This window comes from Notothenia coriiceps, unplaced genomic scaffold (assembly GCF_000735185.1).
Source record: "Notothenia coriiceps isolate Sejong01 unplaced genomic scaffold, NC01 NC01_scaffold00018253, whole genome shotgun sequence".
NCBI lineage: Eukaryota > Metazoa > Chordata > Actinopteri > Perciformes > Nototheniidae > Notothenia > Notothenia coriiceps.
The window spans coordinates 192,291-209,971 of NW_011350954.1; the positions used below are offsets into that span (position 1 = coordinate 192,291).

Sequence of the window (17,681 nt, forward strand, 5' to 3'; positions counted from 1 at the left end):
TCGGCACTCCTCGCTCGGGGTGCGATATGGTTCGACCGCCCCGGGGGCCGACCTGGAGTGGTACCCTCGCCGTAGGGGTCGGACTGTGCCGCGCCTTGAGCCGGGCCCCAGCCTGACACGGCGCGGGGCTCCGGTTCAGCCGCTGCTGCTGTTATTGAGCCCCAGCCTGACACAGCGCGGGGCTCAATCACCGCGGCGGACGCCCCCATGTCTTGATTGCCGGCCAGCGAAACAGCGGACATGAGGGGGTCCTGTCCCGACAAGCTAGCTTGGTGTGCCAGCCGTCGGCGGAGGCTCTTGATGGTGAAGCGGGCACAATGCCCGCATGAGCCGGGGTTGTCGATAGCCTCCTGGGCATGTTGCAGCCCGAGGCAGGACGAGCAGACCTGGTGTGCGTCTGTGTCCGAAATCTTCAACCCGCAGCCGCAGAGCCGAGCCTCCGATTCCCTGGCTCCTCTGGTGTGAGGGAGAGACTTGTCCATCTTGTTCGCCATTATGGCGACGTGGGAAGGACGCGCTCGTAGCAGGTGCGTTGCTGAGAAAAGAGAATCACAACCGGTCGTTAATCCGGAGAAAAAATCGACGGTGTAGAATTTTATTCTCAAAGAATATTAACTGGTGTGTTAATACCTTTTTTATCTTCTACTCCTCTGGTGTGAGAGAGAAAAAAGAAAAAACGTCCTCGCTACCGTGGTGTCGGTAGTGAGGGAAGACAAACTAGCAACACGTGTATTGCTAGCTTGAAAAAATCCAAACCTTACCTTTAATTCCAAAGAAATAAACGGCGAGGTAGATTGCAACACTAACTGGTGTGTTAGTATTAACAGTCTTCTTGCAGAAGTATATATAGAAGTAGCCGGCGAGCGCCCGTCGACCGAAGTTAGCTTGGATAGCTTGGTTCCGTCTGTGGACTGTGTGAGCTAGTCCGGCTACCAATAGAGATGTGCTCTGAAGCGAGAAGAGGTGTTTGAATGATGCATGCGGCGTAGCGCAAGCTACTTATAGGGGGTAGATTCCCTGACGCTGACGTCAAGATCACCAGCCAATCAGGATTGGCGTAATGAGATTGATGCTTCTGTTTGCTCCGCGATGAGGCGCATCCCATAGTGAGACATCGAACGGAGTGTTACAAATGAGAACTACTACCTCCGCGACCCGACCACGGATAAGCGGGAGAAGATGGATGTATTGATTCAGTGAGGACTCGATAATGAGCTAGTGGAAAAGATGATAGAATAGAATTGCAATTTTGACAGATCTGGTGCTTCCAGCAATGTCAAAACAGAAGCCAAAGAAATTGTAAGGGACTGATCCCTTCTATTGGATCAAGAAATCTCTTACAAGATGTTTTGGTCTGGCACATATATTAAGACAGTTTTTTTTGCAAAAGAAGCACTTTCTTATGGGATCCCCCAGGGCTCTATTATTGGTCCTTTTTGGTTTTTATTCTACCATATATACCTATATAATTCCAAAGCGTAATTAAAATTAATTAGTTATCACTGTTATTCTTATACTGATAAATAAAATTACTTGCAACCATGATGTATTTCACTAGTTTCGTAGAACATAATGCTAGAAACCTTGGGTAGATTTTTTTATCGAACCTCATGCCATTTTCAGTGGACATTATAGCAACACAATAAAGATAGGATCACTTATTTCGCAAAGATAGGATAACTTGTTTAATTCCAAGATGCACAAATCTTTAATCATGCCTCTTTCTCCGCCCGATTAAGATACAGTAGTTCTTTATTCTTGGGCCTGTTCCAGAGATCAATTGACCGCCTGCAGGTTTTAGAAGGCTTAGCTGCAACTCACAAAATGGAGAAAGTTTTAGTGCGTTTGCAATTTTTTCACTCGTTTTTACTGGTTTGGTTTTGCTTTTAGAATCAATTTTAAAGGTTACAGGCATAGGTTTGCCTGGCACCTTTTGTCCTTAGATTTCTTTTGAGCCCAGTGTCTGCTGATCCCTTGTTGTTCACTTCCACCAGGGCCATGCTGGAGACAGAGGGCATTTTGTAGACAGGGCTCCAAATTGTCTGTCTTATTACAGATTAAAAAATCACTTCAATGTCCTCTTTTATACCCTATTAATTACTTTTGAGACTTGAGTGTTACTTGTCAAATGTTCATTGACCATGTATTTCAAAGCAGGCAGTGCCCTCCTCTACTCTATCTCCCATGTGTTTGCCGCGCACTATTGTTATGAGGAATGCATTATTCAGTACAGCAGTTTTTGGTTGGTGATTGTTGATCCAGGACTGCATTTCCTGTTTCAGATTCGTTTATTCAAATGTGACAGTTGTGAAGTAACTTTCGCAACGCTCTGCCACCGAAGGTCTGAGTAGATTATGGGATTCAAAGAGACAAAGACAGTCCCCACCCGCACTGTAGACTTTTGTGAGACACATGATTCACATGCTGCTAAATTCCTCCAGAGAGCATTCACCTGTATCTTTCTAACAAGTCCCCATATAACGACGGTGTGATGCTATGAACCTGAAAGCAATTGTTTCTTAGTTTCATACCTTCTTGGAAGTTACACTCAGTCATTCTTATGACAGAAATATTCACAATGGCAATGGCAGGTGTGTTTTTTCACTTCTTTGGTGCCATTTTATTTAACCTAACACTCTCTTTCTCTCTGTGTCAACATATTCTCATGGCTGTTACCGCTATTTCGAAGTTCGACCCTCTTTTTCTTCAAACATTAACTCGATAAGAAAATTACAACTACACTGTATATCATGTCTTTGTACAAGAATGATGGCACCTCTACACTACACACTAACTCTTTCATTCCCTAAAGCTTTTTGAATTTGCAGGGGTTAAAGCCAGGTTGAATTACTTTAATTAGTTAAGGTAACATGTAAAGTACAAATGAAAATGAATCATCAGCATAGTTAACAACATTTCAATCACCTTGTTTTTTGTCTTAGCTTTTCATCAAACAGCAGCTATTTAAAGCTCTGTGTGTATGCACTGGGGATAAGTGAGTCTGTAATCTTTTCCATTTAAATGTGCAAACAGCACCTTATCTAGTGTGTTGTGGCTCTGATAAAATGTGTATATCTAGGGACAAAGAAGTACAAATGAAGTTAGCTCAGGATTAATTTTCCACATGTAGAAAATAAGTCCGTCCATTTTATCTTTGTGTACAAATACAACTATGGCTCTCGGGTGACCTATAGGACAACACTGATAAGATGAAGAAAGTTTCATTTCTGCATCCGTCTGCGTTCTGCTGACTCCACTTTAAGAAAGTTTCTCATTTAGGGCCCACAGTGAAAGATACTGGCCCTATACAATGCCACAGTACATCCTTTGCAATAGTAAAACTGCCAGCCGAGGGTGGAGAGTTATTTCTAGCTCTAATGGGATCAGGACACTTTTATCTGTAGCTTTTATCAGTTGATTAACTAATGCATTGTTCCTTGTCGAGATGTAGAGAGTTGTTTCAGTCACCCTGGGTCGAAGAGGTCAAGTCAAGGAGAGATCCAATCAGGCCCGCAGCAGTGTCCCAGGCTGACGGGCCCCGGTGTAATTACACTCACCAAGACTTCTGGTGAAGTAACAGATAAGGTGTGGTCATTGTTAGGGGCTTTGGGGAAACACTGTCTTCACACAAACTAATTGTTTCACATTTTTCATGTTAATTGCATTGTCAGGATTTGGTTGTTGCTTTGCATCATAAGCACAAAGTTTCAAGGTGACTTTTTGTGCTACAAGTTGCTCGTGTAAAAAGCTTTGTGTGCTAAATGCATGTTTTTTATGATAGCTATTTAAATCAAGTAATTGGCTTCATTATGGATTTTCAATCTCTAATTTTCCACTCTTTTCAGAATACAGTATAACTGATATTGCACAAATATATTCGTTAATCATTTGAAATGGAAAACATGGAATAATATCAATTTTGAAACGCTTCTTATAAGGTTAAAATAAAACAATGTAGCAGAAGGCCCAACAAAACCATAATCACCAACTCAACTCAATCTGAAAGAATCTCTGCAGTGCTTTAACATGAACTTTGAGGAACTATTAGCTGAGAGCATGGCCCCTAATCAGATTTGTTTCATGCGAAATCAAATTACCCATATGGTGAAGCTCAGCAATATTTCTGACTATCCCTAGCATACTGTGAGGGCCTCATGGCGTCCAGGTCACGCTTCTCACTCCTCCGTCTTAAAGCTCAATACAGCACAGTAAATTTGTATCCACTTGTGCATAGGTACGTCTGATTGGTGGATCAAGTTTTGTGTCCCCCTGTCTGGGACTCTCATTGAATTACCACCATGTGGGCCCAGCAGCTGTTCCTTCTGGTCGCAGCAGGCCGCTGTCGTTAATTGAAGCGTAATGGGCTCAGCAGCAGGGAAGGTCAGACAGAGCGCGCTGCTGATGCACAGCCCCTGTCAGAATCTATACACATACACCTAGAATAAATTCATCTCCTCTCTGGGGTGAGGCCGCTATCAGGCTGATGGAGGTTTTACATGTCAGTCAATCATTTTCTTTCTACAGAGCTACATTTTCAAGCCTTTATTTCAATCCGGTTCGTTTTAAAGCAAGTCATAACCTTCAAGTATTTTTCCAAACAAATGTAATTGTTGTTATATACATAGTGGTATTGCAATGCAGTTCATTGTGCATCTATTGCGAACTACTGTGTTATACAGACAGACATAGGTTCTGATTCTTTGCTACTTTGACATCTTGTGAAATGAACCCAAATGTGGTAACGTTTCTTTCATCCTTTTATTTACCTCCAAGCCTAACCCCTCGCACAGTCAAAACACATCGTCATCAGCTCGATCTTTTTTCTTTGTGTAAATATTTAAATCATATAAATTTAATTTCTTTAAATAAACATATCATTCATTACATTCGTACATTTATCAAATTAACTTTAAACTAGGTGCATATGTTAGAAATTGGACTGGAAGTCATGTGAGAAATAATGTCCAGGAGGATTGAAACTCCAACTACATAATTTACAATTGGAAATGGTTGCATACATTTAAATTATGATGTTAAAGGGGACCTATCATGCAAAATGCACTTTTGTATGTCTTTTATACATAAATATGTGTCTCTGGTGTGTAAGGGAACTCACAAAGTGTCAGAAAACAAAACCCTCTCTCTTTTCCTAAGGACCCAAAATCAGCATTTCTCTAAAAGGGCTGGAATAGAGGGAGATGAGGGGTGTCTAAAATGCATCATCTGTTTGGTATTTTGAGCAAAACACCTCATTGACATGTTTTTATATATCTGAGAGATACAAATAGCATGATAGGAGACCTTTAAGATAAAGTTTCTTGAGGTCTTTCAGGAACATTTATACGTATAACCATGGCTGAAAGCCGTCTTTTGAATTCAGACTATAGGTTTTCATTTTGTACTATCCATGTCACTTCCGCAGGGCACCTATGATTATCTCCTACAGCATTCAACCTTTTTAGGTGTGTGTTTTTGAGTTCATCATCTGTGTTTGCTTGCTCCTTGAGCTAAGGGTGTTATAGCTCATATGAAAGACAGATCCAGCAAAAGCTTAGCCATTTATCTGGCTGCAAACACCTCAAAGCACTAAGAATTATCCTCCAAGCTCCACTAATGTTTGAGGATTCAAAATATAATTCATGGATCATTGGCATCAGATCAGAGAGTCAGTTTTACGAGTCTGTGAATCACAATGCTATTGAACACAGTACAATTATGGCAGGCGTTGTTTAGCTAGCTTTAACTGATTATGTCTTGTCTCAATGGCATTAGCAGCAAGAGTTGTTCGATGAAAGAGCCTTTGAATAGTGAGTTGTAAGTCAGGGCGCTGTGAAGGATTTATACATCGGAGGGCCGCCCTGGTCGGAGATGTCGATTCCATGTGTATGCATAGATTTCAGTCTGACCTCATGCTGTGCTGATGCAACTCCAGCTTATTTGAATGTCCCGTTCTAATGTATGAATGCTTTGAGTCCTACAATTCTAAAACACATTCTTGATAAGCACGGCCAAGTTCATAAATGTATGTTAACAGGTATAACTTGTAAAGTGTCTTTTGCCATTGACCTTATGGATTTCTACTTATTTTACTACTAAGGAGGTGTATTTCTGGTACATTACCTTCCCTAAAAGTGTTTTGTTGGCCTTATAGTCACTTTGAAAACCTTTCCCCTGCTGTTCAAACCAAAAAGAAAAAGTATTTGCTCATTAAATTCACTGTACAGCTGACTAATTGCACGACTGTCTGTTTGTTTTGCATGTGACTCAAATTCTGTAATTAAAACGTCTAGATGTGCTTCATTTCTTTGAAAGCACTTAATTAACTGAGATGTTATGGATGATTCGTTTCATGTTTTGATGGAGAGACAATGCTTCTAAAATTAAACTCATTTACTTGGTTGTAATTTAAATGAATGCAAAAGTGTGTAAACATTATCTGATGATCCCTCTGTCTTCCAAACTTGCCAATTAATTTAGTTTCTTTAATTACAGATGCATTTAAGTTTTTACATTTCATCAAAAATGTCTTATCTTTTTATCCTTTCGATGTTTTTTAGCTATATTTACATCTGAAATAGAGCTATGGGGGACATCTGGTACAATTGACGTATACATCTGGGTGGTTTAAGAGATGTGATGCAATCATGCAGTGGCAGTGTTTCCCACAGATCTGAAATATACATGGGGGGGGGGCGGGGTGGCGGCGGGGGGGTGGTTGAGGTGGTGGCGTGCTGGTGACGTGCAACAACATTAACAATTAACCTTTCACTGGTCGCTTGTTAGCAGACCTTTCACGCCATGGGCAGAGCGAAACAGGTACAGGCAGGGCCTCATAGTGATGCCCTATAGTTTTAAATGTACTACCCACCAAATAAACATATGGACATGGTTACTATTTAAAAAAAATAGGTAAATGTATTTAGGACCTATCCATGTGATTTTAAGTGGGGTGGACCTCCAAAATTCCTCTGGGGGGTCCGAGGGCATGCTCCTCCGGTAAGATTCTTTCAATTATTTTGGAGTTACATGCATCAAATCTGGTGCATTTGAGGGGATAAAATAAAGAGCTAGATCTATGGGAACACCTATATGAACATAACGTATACATTTCAATAATCATAAAAATCATGGCCAATTAACCCAATAACATCCCATTCCACATAATGAAAAAAACACTGAAACTTTGTTTATTTATTTATTTTTGGTTCATTTATAGTTGCGATTGTGTCTGTGCTCCTTGAATCAGCCTCTCCTGTCTCCCTCCTTTCCTCCTGCTCCTCTTTGAGGCAGCAGCAAAGACTGTATTTTAGCCCTCAACAAGTTTTAAAAGTTTATCTTGCCTTTTTCCACCTACTTAACTTTTTATTAGTATATTGCATATTTACCTCTATCTATTCACTCCACCCTCAAATGAAATCATGTGTTACATAAATGGTGACCAAACTGTTTGAGACTGTACTGAGAACTTAGACTAAGTTAAACTATCTAATAACACTCAGAGAGTCCTTTACCTCACCTGAGCTGAGTTATCCCGAGCTTGCGTGACACACAGAGACCAATCAAGGGGCTTTGATTTATGATCTGTATGACAGGCCATGTCGGACAGGCCACATCATGTAGGACAGCCAGTCACCCTCTGTGAGGCAGGCCACTTTAACAGGCCAGGCCATCGGGAAACCCCCCCGGTCCCCTACCCGATGGCCAGTCCGGGACTGGGTACAGGGAGGGCGAGAGCGAGGGATCATTGCCCACAAGTAAATCAATCGCAGATGGCGTCGTTGGTCCACGACGGAAAAAAAAAAAATTATTGAAAAAAAAAAACTAAATGGAAATATACTTTGGTCGAACCGTTAATATGTCTGGGTGGCCCGCCAAAAGTATAGCTATGTGTAGAACCTGGAGTGGCTATTTTTTTTGTAGAACATCTCCACTGAAATGTGTTCTCTTGCAAAGATGAAAAATCATTTAATATAATGTGGCCTAGTGGGCAATGCTTATATAAAGGTTAAGCTGTTACTAAAAGTGATCAATAATTACAATCCTTGTATGAGGATAATGAATCTCATCCAGAAGAATGATATACGTTTCCATCCCGACATCGAAATAACTTATTAATAAATTACTGACATACTCATTGAGTGAAATGGAAAAAATTTAGATAACTTAAAAGTCGCTTTTCCAATCAAATCCAATTACTCAATATTAAAACAATTTCTATGTTATGCCATTCTTCCAGCATGATAATATAAAATAAAGCTGTATACCAGCAAATGCCATTTCTGGCCGTTCTCACATATCTTTCTCCGTCGTTTCACGCTCTGACTCTGCAGTGGGGCAGATTAACTTGCTAAGATAAGAAGCCTTCCTTTGAGTGTCTTATTCACTTTGACACAGTCTCTTCAGCAAACCATTTGGTGTATTTTTGTAACGCACGTGCAGCTGAGAAAAATGACTGGCCCTTTCTTGGACCAGATTGGTGGACATTTCCCTAAATACTAAGTCCGCCTCGTCAGGTCTGAGGAGTATTCTTTATTTTTTCTGGTCTGCAAAATAAACATTGCAGCTGCCTACCAAGAAAAAACATAACACACATGCTTCAGAAAGCAGTAGCTAGAGACATATTTAAATAATACCCCTTTTGCTGTCAGGGATCATACTGTTTTTTGTTTTATTTTACAATAAAGTTTGCTGTCAAAATTACACTTATGGAAATAAGCTCCCAGCACCCCTTTTATCCTATGGTGTGCTTGCTTCAATGCATTTTTAGCAAGCCATTTGAGTTTTGGAAGGGGACAAAATGAAAATGGAGGATTGGAAATGAAATCCTCTTTTATCGTCACACACACACAGCGCCACACACTCCATCCTAGTATTAACAAGTCAGGGCGGCAGCTATTATTATTTCTATTTAAGATGTCAGTTTCTTTCCTGCCCTTTTCAACCACATTGAGCTGATGTTATAACGCCTCTCTGTTGTCACANAATTAATATTGGGAGTCGATTCCTTAGTTTGTTTAGTATCTGGCCATGTAATAAACGGGATAATGTGCAGCGAGGCTGTCATTATGGGGAAAAGTTTGGACAGTGAATATGTTAGCTGAAAATAGAATATCAATGAAGGCAGCTCTTTGGACCAATGGATGTGTGGGACAACGATCAATACGTCAACTGCAATGTTTATCTTGACGTGACCGGCACAGCTTTAGCTAATGCAAACAGATGTGGCTGCATACCTGCAATATGGAAGGCTCCTGGTATAACGTGTTAAACAATTTGCTTCAGTGTCTACTGCAGTAATGCAATCGACAAATAAAAGACATTTCAATCTAGGGAACAAAGCAGACAAATCTGTGCAACTCACTTTATCAACGTGGTTAAGCAAGAATCTAATATTAACAAAGAAGATCAAACACCATGTAAATGACTTTGGTAAGAAGACAAAATGCACGGTGGACATTTAGTGAATTTCTCTTTGGGCTCTCATATAAATGGAAATGTGCCTCTCAATGAAATGCGGAGGTGCATCAAAATGGAATATTAGATTAGAATAAATCCCAGTGTTGTGGGAAGGCAGAAAGTACCCTCTCTTTTTTGCGTGAGCGACTTATGTCAGAGCCCATTACAGGTTGCTGAGATTTCTCTGATCTCCAAATGATAGCAGCCATGCTTATCGGTGCCTCGGTAATACCGTGTATTGCCTTAATATCTCCCTGTTTACTCCCATAGCTGGTGACTGTCCTCTATTTAATATTCTCCTGAGCCAGACACGGAATAAGAAGAGCAATTTCCCTTCTGTTCTTTCCTCCTTTTATTTCCTTCGGCACAAAAAGCTTTGCTAAATAGAGCCTGCTTCTCACCATAATGCACCATATTTGAAACTGTAGCTTTCACTAATACATACTCTCCTATCTTCAAAATGACAACTAACATACATACATATGTTTTCAATTTGAAGACTTTGATGCTTCTTCGTATTTTTCAATATCTCTCTCTCTATATATATGCAAATATGTGATGGAAACATTCACATTGTCAAAATAAGTCATTGTAGTTTCAAGTTTTTTTATGAAGTGCCATCTTTCAGTGATTGAAATAAATGATTGGGTTTGGCTATTTTCCCATTTAGTTATTTGTTTTAGTATTGTTGTTCCTTATGTGTCTTTTAAGACCTCCGTATTCATCTATTAACTGCATGTTTTAGCAAAAAAAAGAAGTTTGTATTGCTCTTTTCTTAGATTGCTTTAATAACTGAAAACCACACACTCCACGCCTGCCTGTGTCTGATCCTGATTTAATCCTGCTCCTTTTCTGTATTCCTCTTCCTGTTCAGTGTCCAGGCCTGTGATTGGCAGGCTGTGCGCGGGTGAAGACCCCCCCTCGGCCGTTCAGCAGTGCTCCATCCCCTGCCAGCCCCTCTGCTTGCTCTCCCAGTGGTCCCCCTGGGGCACCTGCCTACATGACAACTGCAAAGAACCACAGGGGAAGAAAGGTATGATGGACTTAATTGAGTATGAGAGAGAACAAGCGTTTGCTTTTGAAAGGTTTGCAGAGCCACCTGTAGAAAATAGTAATTATATCTGGAACATGTTTTAAAACAGAGAATTACTAAAGTGGTGAGCACACGCCTCTGCAAAGGCTCATGCTGTAAACAGGCGCTTCTCAGATGGTCCCGTTTTCAGATAAGGGAAATCTTCCCGAGTATGTGTGCATTGAGTCGTAATGTGGATATGAGTCATAAACATGAACGCTACAACGTTTTTGTCCTGGCTTGAGGGGCGTTCATGTGACTTTTCCCAGTCTGTAAGTATTTTTTCGTGAATTTTCAGCCAGCACATGAATGCAACCCCCTATATCAACAAAAGTGAGACTATGTTTGTGTATCAGCCCCTTGATTTGTATCCATTACACATTTAAATGGGTTCTATCTTGGCTTATAACTCTCTTTCATGAATAAAAAAAAAATCAGGCCAGTATTTTTTCCTCTTCTCCTACTGACCAACAAATGTAACTAAAACCATATAATTATTGGCGGGAATTTATTATACTATTTTAGAAAGTAATTATAGTCTAGGTTTTCACAAATATCACTTCCTACAGTACCAACAAAGTCTGCTACAATTACCAGTTTGTACGATTATTTACCAATTACTGCTAAAATCAGTTATAATCAGATAGCTCATGTGCACATTGGAAAAAGCATAGCTGCTGTAGCATAATGTGACAATCCAACAAAAAAACGGTAATATTTTAAACGCCAACAAAAATGGATTCCAAGATGCATCATGCCTTCCAACCGTTTTCCATTAGCTGTTCTCTCCGAATCGTGTCTGACAGATGGACGGACAGAGGGATGGACAGAGGGATGGACACAGGCCATCCGAACGACAGATAGCTACTGTAGCTAACAAGCTGAGATGATTTTAAATGGACACTGATAATTTGCACAGATGGGCCAGTGGTGAAATCATAAGCACTCAGTTAAAACAGAATTAAAGTTGAGCTCTATTGCAGACACTATAGTAGATTTACCATCAGCTGTGCAGGGAATAATTGCAAGATGAGTACCTTCAATATGCTCAACAAGGGGCTTTGAACTAACATAGTTAAATGTTTTTAGCGTTACACCATGTTTTAATGTCTATACAATACATTGCAACAGTGAAACTAGAAGAAAGTACCGTATTGCTAGAGAGAAGGCGATTTTGTCAGAGCAGCAGAGAGAGGCAGTAAATGTTTGAATTGTAAATTGTTTGTTGATAAGAAGCTGGCTGAAAAGAAGCGTGCCCTGGAAGAAGACAGTACCGCTGCAGAAAGACAGAAAGAGAGCACACCTGTATTTCAGCTCTCAGTCCCAGGAGTGGTTAGAGGAGCTACAGCAGATAAGATGCCTCCTCTATGCCTGTGTGTGTGCTCAAGTATTCGGCGCGCCCGTGCTGTCAGAATGTTCTTGTCTTTTTTCACAGGTGAGCGAGTGTCATATCTGACTAGTTTCGAGAGGCATTGTGTGCATAGCGTAGTGTGTGTGTTTCAGCGGGTTGAGGAGCGGTTGGTGTGTTAGCGCTGTGCTAAAAGGGCGACGTGACCTCGCTCCTGCCATGAGTAAATGTGCATGAAAGCCCCCTGGGGAGCGATTGAAGTGTGGATTGTTCAGGTCAGTGCCCACACACCCTGACGCTGGATCTCTACGGGATGAGCCGGCGTCTCTCGCAGAAAGTGTCATTAATATATTTCCAAGAGTGGAAAAACCAGCATCTGCTGTTTCGCACAGGGCTCTCCTGTGGCACGGCATCTTTTGATGGCATTCATAAAGATCCACAGTCGATGGAGTATGAAACAAATAGAAAATCACTCGCACTGAGCTCGGTTGTCTGCGAAGCAATGAACAGTTATTGAGTAGTAGGGCGTTGTTATGATCCAAGTCGTTCGCCCGTAGTCCTTGAGCTGAAGGGAATTATTTGCGTCTATTGAATGTACACTCAGCCTTTATGTTTCACAACTTCAGAATAAACTCTGATCCGCCTCTAACCGACAGACCCACGGGAGTCCAGTGTTCAGGTAGAAGAGCCGACCAGCCAAGGTGCTTATGCAGCTGCTGCGTTGCTCCCCGGAAAATTACAAATTTAAATTGCCTCGCAGAAGCTTTTTGTGCTTTTCACATTTTTCCAACTTATCTTGGCCTATCACATTTTGCTGCTATGTGGGAACATGAATTGAGCACGGGAAATTGAAGAGAATTGTATTAATGCCTCTTCTAGAAGTCAGAGCATTTCTGAATAAAAGTATGCTGAAAGTCGCTGGATGGGCATTGCTTCCCTCAAGTTAAGCATGACCATGAAAGGTTTCAATTATTAAAATCCAAAGGGGCATTCCCACACCAAACTATTTTTTGCGGTTTATATCTGAGCAGCAATAAATGCTCTGGGCAATACTGCAATCAATACACACACTCTTTGCTCTGAGAGAGCAGCAGCGCCCGGATCGGACTCACACCAGTAGATGGTAATTTGCACAGTGGGCATCCCGGTGTCAGACAGATCCATCGGTAGAGGGAAATAATGTGGGACCTTTCTGCCATGTGTCGGAGCTGTGGTGAAATCAGCATTCCTCAACAAAAAAAAAATCTGCTGCTGCTCAAGTGATATAGATATATACTGGGTGAGCTGCTGCAGCATAGAGAAGACATTTTATACAATCATTATTCATCAACAAAGACTGAAGCTTAGTTGGTGATGGATACATTAGATTAGAGCATGAGGTGTCCACTCGGGAAGTCATTTTTTCACTAAGAACTATGTATTTCATGAACAATCCAGCTTTTTTAGCCAAGAAAGGAATTGTAAATGTAAATTTGATCTATATTTAGGGCAATTTAACATGAACTCCCCTTTAAGATCTCACTGACATTGTCATGATGGACACATGATCTGAAGTCAATCCTGCCTAGAAACTGCATAACAAAATATAACAGTAAACTAAACATAAAGTATGTTGTTAAAAATGTGCAAAATCTGCAGTTATTTCTATTTTGAATCCCCTTATTCGTATTTACTGAAGCCCTACTAGACTAAGGTGCTGTGCAACTGAAGTAGAAGTTAATTGACAGTTAAGTAAATAAGTATTTTTGGCACAACAAGTCTGGGAAGAAAGCAGAGAAAGTCATACCACTAGCTGCTGCACCTGATTTGTCACTGCCAGCTCCCTCAGGGGAAACTGTAAAAATCATTGGCACCTTTTATTAGACAAACACAGAGGGGGATAGACTTTACCCAGGTCCAATAAGAGATGTCAATGCTAGCCTTCTAATGTTTAGTTCACACAATGAAAACTATTTAGCGACAACACTAAAAATCGTTGTTGCAACTTATGCCATGCATGTCAGGTCACTTTACAGGAGCTCTGTTAAAGACCCAACAACATAATTCAGCAAAGCAGTATAAATACATTTGAATTGCCTCCCTCGTCTCCGGCTTGATTGTGGAACATGTTTGAGTATAATGGGCTAACAGCTGTTCCATTGTTTTGTGTTATGTTCGATTAAGCTAATTAAGTACTTATTTTTGAAGGTTTGTAGTCTGTGTCTGTTTAGAGGAAAATGAAAGTTTCAGGAACTAGCAAAAGTCAGATGCACTGATGCATAGTATGCTATATTCAACCAGTTTTCAGCTTCAGCATCAGTTTACAGTTTTTTTTAATTATCATCATTTAATCTATTAGTTTATCGAAATGTGCACATGTAACTTTGATCTACTGTAGAGGCCTTTGTTTAGACTTTCCCTAGTCTACCTGAATTGTTTTCCTAACGTTGCTTTGACTTTCCATAGAAACCTTGAAATGTCCTTTATGTTTTTCCATATAACTACAAACTGCACCATTTCTAAGACTCAAGTCTTTGCAAAGGCTAATTTCTGTCTTTCAACACAAAGCTAGTACACTTTCCAACTTTTATTTTTTAACTTAACATTTTGAAAAAAGGACTCTTTTTGTACCGGCACAAGGAGGAATCCTTTTTCCACTCGTGATCTATCTTGAGAAAATGCAAACCTTTTTCAAAGCAGCTTAAAAAAAAGCATTTATCTTTTTTTACCTCCCATCGTTTTGGGACACTAACATATTTTTCCTATCTCTTTTGCGAGCCCTTTAGAAATGGGCTGTTATGATGGACATTCCGTTGTTTAACCACTACAGAGACGATCAGTAGATGCCAGTGTGGAGCCTCAGCTGGCAGTCCCACATTTAGAAACAGAAGCAGTGGAAGCAGTAGTGAAAAGACAGTGAGACTCAGTAATTGGAGCGACAGGTGTCATTGTGAGCGACTTGCCAGTCACTGTAACTTGACCCCAATCACTTGCACTTTCCAGGTATCTTTTTTAACCACCTTCTCCTTAGCCATGCCGGTTTGCTCATTATCTCCCTCACTTCGCATTTCCTCTCTTCTCTCTCGGGAAAAGAATCCAGGTGGAGATCTCTCCATTCAGTCATTCAATTAGTCCATCCAAGCCATGAAATCCGTACTCTGTATTTATGTTTCTTCATTAAAAACTAAGATACAATGTGTTTTTAAGGTTTAATTCAAAAGTATAGGTATGTTTTGTGTTTGTTTTTTTGTGTTGAACGTGGGATAAGGAAAGGTTATACATATGTGCTGTTGAAATCTTTTAAACACATTTTTAAACAAACAGCATCTGTTGCAGCAAAAAAACATGAACAAAATGTGTTAAAACTGTCACACTAATTTACATGTGGTCATTTCAAGTCAGAAGTAAATGTTGTTAATATTAGAATATATTGCATGAATCCTAGCAACTTAAAAAGAGGCAAACAATTAAATATACTCTAATATGAGTTGCTTTTTCAGTTTTACCAGAAATGTGTCAATTGCACATGCCTGGTGAAGGACATTATTTTTAAAGGCACACTCTGGCACAGTAAATGGATGGGAATAAGAAAGATCACACATTTCCAACAACCAGCCAAGCCAAATTATTTCTAGCCCTTTTCCAATATGCTCTTTTTGGGTATATCAAAACTTTTAAAACAGCTTCATGAACTTACCATACATTTACAAAATCAATACAAGGCAAAACTGCATGAAATGTATTTTGAATTTCAATATGTTGCTTAATAATGCATGTGGAGGAAGTGGAAATGGATTTTAGTTTCACCCTATTCAGGCTGTGGACAGCTCCTGATGCTGAAACTGAGTCTAAGAAGTGCTACAGTACAACAAACATACAGTTTTGCTTTATACAAAAAAATAACACAAATCGATGGCGGCCTTGAGATGACTAACAAGGTACAAAAGAAGAAGGTCTTCAAACCTGTCTTCCCTCACACTCATGTTTTAATAATTTACTCAACATTTGCATGGTTATCACAGAGCTTATTTTAAAGAGGTGCTGAAGCTGACTATAGTATACATTATGGAACACCTAAATAATACAGACAGGTAAAGTCCACATCTAATACTGTTTTCTATTGATTCACTAAAAGGGGCTCTGTGTTCTTTGTATGAGACAATACTCACTGTTGCCTTGTTTTTTTGTACAGGAATACCAATTGCTTTTCTGACAATGTTTCCATGTTCTCTTCCTCCCTCACCCTCCTGTTCTCTGTCAGGTTTCAGACAGAGGAGGAGAGAGGTGTTGTGGGAGTCCAGCAGTCCTCCGGAGACCTGCCCTCATTTGGTGGAGTCCATCCCCTGTGAGGATCCCGCCTGCTACCTGTGGAAGGTCCACCAGGAAGAAAGATGTGTCCCCAATAACAGCTCCTGTGGTCCGGGATCTGCAGCCAGGAATGTGACCTGTATCAGCGCTGAAGGTAAAGATAACGATTTGTATCATAAAGAAATAGGTAACATAAAAATGGAAACCCTCACACTGAATAGTTTTTTAATGGTAGTTTAATGTGGCACTCTTTCAGCTAAAGCTAGCTATTTCCCTTAGTTTACAGTCTTTTGCAACGCTAAGCTAACCTAAACCAACCTAGGCTAACCACTTGGTATAAAAATAACAGAGAAATTAAAGTGTTATCAATCTTCTCTTACCTTCTCCGGCAGTGAAGATAATTTTCAAACCACATAAAATAAAAGTATTCCCTACACATTAAAAGGTCATCAATATTATCTGCTCAACTCTTAGCCATATGCCATTTGTTCGTATAGTCAAAATATTGTTCTACTGACGGACTACATTGATTTTTGTCACCCTCGGTTTTGATTAAATTATTAGTATTATAGATCCATGTTTGTTTCTGTCACTTTAAAAGGGTGATAACCACAGACTGCAACAGTATTTAGACTAGAGAAGTAAAATCATCAATGCTGTGGTAAAGGAACGTGAAGTTATCAGTAACACTGTCATGCATGTACTCTCAGGTATAATTTGATCCATTGTGCTCAGACGTATCCCCGCGTTGCGTGATAGGAACATCAGCGCTAACGAGGCCCGCAATATTCATGAGGGTCCATCACCGAGTTTATGGGCGCCGAAAACATTGGCCTGATTAAAAGTCAGAATCAGAGCTTCCTACCAGGCATTAATTGCTCATCTCCATAGATTATAAACCTAATTGCACTCTTTTTTGCCTCTGTTTTATTATTCTGTCACAATGGATCATGTGTATGTTTATCAGGAAGGCAGCGGAGGGTCCACATTTATTAGCAAACAGGAGAGTCTAATGAGTTTTGACAGGACAACCAAGAATTCAGGCTTTGGCGAGTTTGAGGCAAAGGCTTATGAAATTATCTGTAGTGGATTTATTGTTAGAGATTTTTGACAAGTTGTTTAATTTTGCTTCTTCAATTGGTTTATTAGACTCACCTTTCAAGCATGGCGAGTTATTTTCACATAAACGTCACATAGGTGTCAAGACTAGATTGTTAAGTAATGCAAGTTAAACGCTTACTTTGAAATATTGGTTACAGTTGGTTCTGTATCCTGTTAAACCCCAATTGAAGGAGTCCAATACAATTCCAAAACACTGTCATTACCTTGTTTTATTTCCATCCTTAAGATTTAATTTAAAAAATCATGCTTTTCATTTCTACTCAGACACTATACTTTGAGTTTATTTTAAAATATGAAATGGCTGTTTTGTATCATTTGATGAGTACATATTGTTGTAGAAATGAAGCATCTTGTTTGTTTTTACAGTTCCTCTAGTAGAATAAGACTTTAATGAGG

General features: G+C 40.0%; 1 protein-coding gene across 1 annotated transcript in view; it reads left to right on the plus strand.

Annotated features, from left to right (window-relative positions):
- Positions 1–17,681, plus strand: part of LOC104950979 (thrombospondin type-1 domain-containing protein 7B-like) — a 105,136-nt gene that overhangs the window by 67,992 nt on the left and 19,463 nt on the right. The window contains exons 5-6 of the mRNA XM_010777603.1: positions 10,331–10,489; positions 16,117–16,317. Of these exons, the coding sequence (XP_010775905.1) occupies positions 10,331–10,489; positions 16,117–16,317 (360 nt within the window). The remainder of the gene's footprint in view (positions 1–10,330; positions 10,490–16,116; positions 16,318–17,681) is intronic.